Source organism: Macaca fascicularis, chromosome 1 (assembly GCF_037993035.2).
Source record: "Macaca fascicularis isolate 582-1 chromosome 1, T2T-MFA8v1.1".
Lineage (NCBI taxonomy): Eukaryota > Metazoa > Chordata > Mammalia > Primates > Cercopithecidae > Macaca > Macaca fascicularis.
The window spans coordinates 124196109-124203866 of NC_088375.1; the positions used below are offsets into that span (position 1 = coordinate 124196109).

Below are 7758 nucleotides of genomic sequence, written 5' to 3' on the forward strand. Positions count from 1 at the left end.
GGCAAGGAACTGCAGGCAGCCTCTAGGAACTGTGGGTGACCTCCCACCAACATCCAGCAAGAAGCCCAGACCCTCAGTCCCACAACTGCAAGAAAATCAATTCTGCCAACCACAGGAATTTGGATGCCAATTCCTCCCCTGCCAGGCCTGCAGAGGAGAACACAGCCCAGTCAATATCTTCACAGCAGCAGCCTAAGACCCTAAGCAGAGGACCCAGGTAAGACAAGGCACTGAACTGCGAGATAACGCGTGTTGTTTTAAACTGCTAAATTTGCAGTACAGTTGACCCTTGAACAACATGGGTTTGAACTGAATAGATCTGCTTATACATGAATTTTTTCCAACCAACTGCAAATTTAAAATACAATATTCACAAAATGCAAAACCCGTGTATATAGAGGGCTGATTTTTTGTACACTCGAGTTCCTCGGGGCCCACTTAAGTATGTGTGGATTTGGGTATAAAGCGGGGAGGGGATGTGGTTCTGGAACCAATCCCCTGTGTATACTAAGGGATGACTATAGTTCGTTGTACAGTAATAGAAAACTAACACCCATGTACCCACCACTTGACACAATAAACTTTATAACTGAAGCCCTCGTGAAAGTTTCCTTAGTTGCATTTCCCTTCCTACCAAACATTTATTAAGTTTTCTTAGGCATATGTCCCTAAATAATATCTATAATGTTGTTTTGTATGATTTTGAGCTTCATATTTCATTACAAAAATACATTTATATTGTCCATGCTATTTGGTAGCAAGTCATCCTGACCATCCTGCCATTGTCTATCCTCATAATAAACGGCCATCCCTGATGTGTGTTCAAGGGCTCACAGTGCCCCCGTGAGGGCCAGCTCCTGTTTCTTTGCCCCAGCCTGGGGCATCGGCAGCTCCTGTTCATGACTTCACACCATCACAGAACCTTAGTGTCAGAAGGTACTTTAGGGGTCAAGTCCAATCCGTTCTTCTATTTTGCAAATGAGGGAGTCACTGGTCCAGAGATATGAAGTGACTTGTCCGAGGCTCAAGGCAAATGGTAGAGCCAAGACTGGGTCCCAGGTCCATGTTCAGTGCAGGGCTTCCCACACTGGGATCTCTGGCTGTCAGAGTGCACCTACTCAGGGGACGGCCTGATCATTCCATTTCACAGCCAGTGCTTTTGTCAAACTAGTCCCGATGTGAAGACCTAGACTCAGTACTTCTGGACTTCCATTTGCAGTGATTCTCTTATTAATGGGGCCACCCCACAGTATGAAGAATTCAACAGTTTTAGAACTGCGTCCAAGAGAGCTTACTGCATTTATTATGGCGTCAATATTTTTCATTTAGCAAAAGCAAAGTTGTGTTCAAGCTAAGCCCCAGATAGAGAAATAGAAACTGAACTGGGTACAGTGGCTCACACCTGTAATCTTGCACTTTGGAAGGTCTAGACAGGAGGATTGCTTGAGGCCAGGGATTTGAAACTGGCCTGGTCAACAGAGCAAGACCATCTCTATGAAAGAAAAATTTAAAAAAATTATCTGGGCATGTAGTGCACACCTGTAGTCCCAGCTACTCAGGAAGCTGAGGTGGGAGGACTGCTTGAGCCTGGGAGTTCAAGGCTCCTGCAGTGAGCCATGATTACACCACTGTTCTCCAGCCTGGGCAACAGATCAAGACACTGTCTCAAAAACAACAACAACAACAACAAACCACTAACATTCTACCCTAGTCCTTGCCCATTATAACAGCACCTCTCCCAGCACAGAAGGAAGATGCCCAGAGCCTGCCCATCCAGCACAGAAGGAAGATGCCCAGGGCCCACCCATCCTGTCTGTGTACATCTCAATACAATGTCACCATGTCTTCCCTCAGACACGTCAACCGGAGTCTGCTGTTTTTCTGAGGAGGTGCAGCCCTGCCCTCCACTTCCTTCTACCCAGGCCTCTCTTCCCCAGTTTAAAATGGCTGGAAGCTTTATATGATAACTAAAATCTCATTTAACCCTGAACAAAGACTGATGGAGGGGAGCAAGTCAGAGTGGAAAGAGAGGAGAGGACTGGATTTGCTTCTAAAATCAGGCATCCGGGGTTTCTGGGGCCCTGGAACATTGAAAGCTTCTTCCGTATCTGCAAGACTTCATCCTGACACACCACTGCCTGCCCCATCTTTCAGGACTAGTGGTAAAAGCAACACAGCTACCTACGAACACATCACCGCATCCTATTTAGAGGCCAGGACTGGAGGTCAGGGGTTTCCGAAGCCCCTCTGCTGCACCATGCTGCAAGGGACAGCAGGGGGTGCACTACTGTCTGTCCAGGAGACAGGACTCTTGTCTACCAGCCTAAATCTCAGCACAAAACCTATCACATGGTAGGATGCTGTGGTCTGAATGTTGGTGTCCCCCAAAATTCACATGTTGAAACGTAATCCCCAGTGTGGTAGTATTAAGAGGTAGGGACTTTGGGAAAGTGATTAATCACAACGGCTCATCCTCATGAATGGGATTAGTACCTGTAATCCCAGCACTTCAGGAGGCCAAGATGGGCAGATCACTTGAGCCCAGCAGTTTGAGACCAGCCTGGGCAATGTGATGAAACCCTGTCTCTACAAAAAATACAAAAATTAGCTGAGTGTGGTGGTGTGCACCTGTAGTCCCAGCTACTTGGGAGGCTGAGGTGGGGGGATCACCTGAGCCTGGGAAGTCAAGGCTGCAGTGAGCTGAGATCACGCCTCTGCACCCCAGCCTGGGTGAGAGAGGGAGACCCTATCAAAAAAAAAAAAAGACTGAAAGGAGTATGTTTGTCCTTCTGCAATGTGAGGAAACACAGCAGGCGTTGTCACTGAGGAACAGGTCCTCTCCAGACACCACATCTGCTGGCACCCTCCTCTCAGGAACCCCAGCCTTCAGAACTGTGAATGACAAATTTCTGTTGTTTGTAAATTACCCAGTCTAAGGTATTTTATTACAGTAGCGCAAACAGACTGAGACAGAGGCCCATATACGTTTATTGATCGAAAAGCAAAGGACTGACTAAATAGTACATGGGCCAGGATGCTCTGCCTATTTCCATCAGAAAGACTATTTTGCCATGGACCAGTGGACTGAGGGGTGTTGGCCTGCAGGTGACCCAGGAAGGAGCTTGGATGAGAAGCTAGATTTGTGGATAGAAACACAAAGCTGGCTACTGGATGTGGTGGGTGTCCTGAAATGCCCCCAATATGAGCAAAATTGTTATCTGTAGGGTAGGTAGGGGAGAAGTGCTGTGGGGAGTTAGGGGGAAGAGTTTCTGCCCAAGGCTGAAGTTTAGAAAAAGTGCCTTCCCCCTAGTGAAGCAGAAAGGAAATAGGGAGCCTTCAACGCATGCACTAGTACAGGCTTCAGTTTGAAATAGGGCAAAACTAGGCACGGTGAGGGGTCCCATGGCAGGCAGCCCAAGAGCTAGGGTTCTCAACACAGATGGGATCCAAACCCATCGCTGGAGTATTAGGGGTTGGTCCTGCCCCTAGCCCCTCAATACACCCCTAACTTCTGTTCTCTGATGACTATAACAACATCCTTTAGGGGACAACACCTGTCACCTCTCATTGAGAAACACAGCACTGAGTAAGACTATTCCTAGGAGCAGTGACACACAGATGCAAGTTCCTGCTAAGTTCCAAGTGACAGTGCATCGTCTCCTGCTTTTGAAGGGAGGAACAGAGGCAGCAGGGCCCTTGGGAAGGGGGAAGTCAGTAGTGGGAGGTGCATGGAAGAGCAGACCAACTTTCCTTCTTCCCTGTTTGGGATTGGAGACATCCTCCCCTGCAGTGCTGGGGACAGACAGTGGAGGTGACTGCCTCTCCTGGCCTGCTCTCAGCCAGCCCTGACACTCCCACTAACTAGAGAGAAAACAAAGGCTTCCCCTGTCCTTCATGCCAGCTTCTCAGCAAAAGGAATAAAACGGCCCACTTATTTTTATCGCTCACGGATTTCCTGGGAAATGGGCTATTAGTTCCCCTAATGTAAAGATAACAGGCTCGTCTCCCTTGGCAAATGGCACAGACCCAGCATAAAAACACTCACAGAACTGTCAAGAGGGCTCCCCTGCTGAGGACGCAGGGCCCAGGAGCAGGACCAGGACAGGAACCAAGGAGCAGGCTGGGGCTCCCTAAACCCCAGCCTGGGAGTGCTGGTTGCAGCCAGTGCGTGCTGGGTCCTTGGTGCCCCAGGGAGAGGTCATTAGTCTCCTCAGTGCCCCTGGTTTCCTCTCTTGGCTGGGACAGAGGGTGGGACACCGGGAAAGGAGCTGGGCCATAAGCTGAACGAGGTTGTCTTATTCTGGGAAGTGAGGGAATGGTGGCCGCTAAGCAGGCTCCCACAAACAGAATGCTTTCCGCATCCATCCTTGTCACTGCCGCTGAGCTCACTGCTAGAAGACGTCCCTCCCAGTTGGACAGTCTTTGCCCCCCTCACAAACCCTCATGGGGTAAGTAGATGCTATTATAAGGATACCCATGTAACAGGTGGGAAACCTGAGCATCAGACAGGAAAAGCAGGTTACCCATGGCCACACAGCTGGACTAGGACTGGAAGAGAGGACGAGGGGCCTGCGGGCCAAGGACAGAATGCTTTCTAGGGAAGGGGGCCCTGCTTGTTCAAGACATTTTCCTCCACCCCTCCCCTCCATCCCCATCACTCAGGGCTGAAACTTTTGCAATAACAGCATTTCAGGGGCTTCAGCAGTGAACAGGGGACCACAGCTCCCCGCTTCCTCCCACCCACACACAGAGTGTGGGACTCCTCAGCCTCTGCAAGGGCCACTCTCTCACTCCAAGAACAGAGTAAAGGGCCTGGCTTTCCTTGTAGTCTGCAGGGGACTGGCCCCTCTATGCTGAACCCAGGGCCCTGTGAGGCGCCGGGCATTCAGTCACAGAGGCTAGACTCTAGTTTCATGTCACCACTTTTTTCTTGTGTATACCAGTTCTCTGCATCTAGGCTGTGTGCTCTGTGAGGGCAAGGATCCTCACTGACGATACCATTTTTCCTTCCAGGGAGCCTTTGGCAGCGCTGGCAGGTATTGTGAGCTGTGATACCTACTGACTGATCAGTCTGGGAGGGTGGGGCATGGCTCTGTTCACGCTGGCCACAGGGAGTGTGTGACTTTGCTGAACTCTTTTTCTGCCCAAGGCTCAGTTTCCTGCTATTCTTGGTCTGTGCCTGTCTCCCTGAGGGCTCCAGGACTGGCACCCGGTAGATGCCCTCCTCCCAATCCCACCTCTGCTGTGCCTGTCCCTTAAGCTGGAAGCACAAGCAGGAGAACATCAGGGACAGCCTCACCCAGAAGGCAAGGGGCAGCTACCTGACATTCCTCTCCTCTTGGCTGCTGGGGAGCCTAGGGGACACGTCATGGTCTGAGGATGGAGGAAAACGAACTCACATTGTCTTTCTGTTGCAAAGGAGAAAGAGGGTCTGCCTAGAACCATGGAGACCCTGGGCCAGGGCTGCTTTCAGCCTGGGGAGCTGCTGGGTGTGTGTGGGCAAAGCTGCCGGCACAGGAGGGGACTGTGGCCTTTGGGGCTGCCCTCCGGTGATCAGAACCCTTCTGGGGGAAGGATGGTGATGAGGGTCGGGTCACTCTGGATTTCAGAGGAAGGACCTCAGGCCCAAGAGGGGACAGGGATCCAAAAACCCTCCAGCTGCTTGGAAGGTTCAAAAAGGGGTGTGGACGCATCCACACCAGCAGGAAGTAGTAGGAAAAGTCACCAGGGAACACATAAGGATGAGGCCGGGAGAATTCTAGAGTGCAAATGGGTAGGATGGCCCGTTTACTGATCAGCTGCTGCCTCCTCCTTCTCCTCCATGTCGCAGGAGCTCTGAGGCTGTGCCTTCGCCTTGAGCTCCCTCTCTCCAGCTGGCTCCACATGCTGCTCCTCTGCCAGGAGGTACTGGGCCAGCTGCTCCAGGTCCTCCAGGCTTATCTTCTGCAGGCGCTCCTCGTGCTCCTGCCTTAGCAGCTGCAGCACAGCCTTGGCATCCTGTGGTTCAAAGTGTTTAGCTAGGACAGGTCCCAGCCGGTGCCACAGGGGCTGGGTCTTGGGCTGGTGGGCCTCTTTTAGCGCCGTCTTCTCTAAGGGCCGCATGATGACATTGATGGAAGCATTGGGCCCAATGCAGTAGTCGGAGAGGCGCTTGTCATCCTCCAGGAGCTGGCCGCGGAAAAGCAGGTGCTGCTGCTCCTCAGGCACCTTCAGCCGCTTGGACACCAGTTTCTTCAGCGTGGATACACTCTCTTGCCCTGACACCTTCAGATTGCATCTCTGGCCCAGGAGCAGCTTGACTGTGAGGAACATCAGGCTAACAGTGGAATCAGGAGGGACCCATGCTCTGGGAGCTGCCCTGAAGATTAGGGGGTCCTGCAGGAGATGTTGGCTTCTCCCTATCAACAGAGGGCTAGTGGTCCCAGGAGACCAGGAACCCAGCTTAGGCAGGCAGCCATTGGCTAGTGCACAGTGATGTCACAATGCTGCAGGAGGGCTCATTTCCGGAGTGGAACTTTAGGGACAGCAGAGGGGTTTTGGGCCCAGACCATCCTTCCTCCATGAGAGGAGACAAAGAGCACCAGGAGAGAAAATGTGGGACTGAGAGAAAGGAGAGTGAGACTAGGAAAAGGGAGGGCGGGAAAGGGAAGGGTGGCGGGAGGAGCATGTCTATCGATTTCTTCAACACATGTGTATTAGGTGCCATCTCTGTGCCAGCACCTGGACCTGGGGAGACAGTCGTATTCAAATGGATGCCTTCTGCCTTCACTTTCACACTAGTGAGCCGGCTAACATTTATCAAGTGTCCTCTTTCTGTCAAGCACTTTACAAGCTCTCTTGGATTGGGCTTCCTGGCAGCAGACCCTGAGACAGGGATTTGGGCACAAATACTCAATTAGGAGGTGATCCCTGGAGGCACCAGGAGGGGAGTGAGGAAGTGAGATGAGGAATGGAGGGAAATCAGAACGTGCATTCATGAGCAGGCTGCCATTGTGGGCAACTAGTATGTTATCCTGCTGGGGAGCTCTGGGAAGTTGCATGGAACACACCTGAGTTGCACCAGGTGTGGATTTTTGTGTTTTTTTGTTTTTTGTTTTTTGAGACAGGGTCTCACTCTGTTGCCCAGGCTGGAATGCAGTGGCTTAATCTTGGCTCACTGCAACCTCCGTTTCCTGGGTTCAAGTAATTCTCCTGTGTCAGCCTCCCAAGTAGCTGGGGCTACAGCTGCACGCCACTATGCCTGGCTAATTTTTGTATTTTTAGTAGGGACGGGTTTCTCCATGCTGCCCAGGCTGATCTCGAACTCCTGGACTCAAGCAATCTGCCTGCTTTGGCCTCCCAAAGTGCTGAGGTTGCAGGTGTGAGCCATCGCACGTGGCTGAAGCTGTGTCTTTATGCCCTGACTCCTGTCTTTGGCCAATGGCAGTGCTACCTCTTTGGCACTTCTGGTCCATAGGTGTGAGCAGCATGCTCCTGTGATCAGAGAAAAGTAGGAAGCCATTGGGCCTTCAGGAACGTGAGTGCTGAGGTGATGAGGCAGGACCACCAACAGCATCTGCATCACAGGCCTGCCTAATTGAATCCCCTCAACCTACGAGGCAGGCACTGCCATGATCTCCATCTGCCAGAGGAGAAAGTGGAGGCTTGGCTGATCCTATAGCAAGCAGGCAGCATTGCTCATGTCTTCACTGGTGCCTCACGTTGCCTCCTAAACAAATCTCTGCTCAGTGCCTTTTGTGGCCCAGGCCCTGAGCAGGC

At 51.6% G+C, this 7758-nt stretch overlaps 1 protein-coding gene across 1 annotated transcript; it reads right to left on the minus strand.

The window, feature by feature from the left end:
- Positions 1–4771: 4771 nt before the first annotated feature.
- On the minus strand, positions 4772–7542 carry UBL4B (ubiquitin like 4B). The gene has a single exon (XM_015431497.3). The coding sequence runs from the start codon at positions 6310–6312 to the stop codon at positions 5788–5790; it is 525 nt and encodes a 174-aa protein (XP_015286983.1). The 5' UTR covers positions 6313–7542; the 3' UTR covers positions 4772–5787.
- Between the last annotated feature and the right edge of the window lie 216 nt (positions 7543–7758).

Coding starts and splice junctions, on each gene's coding strand:
- UBL4B (XM_015431497.3), bottom strand. CDS start 6,312: ATGTTCCTCACAGTCAAGCTGCTCCTGGGCCAGAGATGCAATCTGAAG.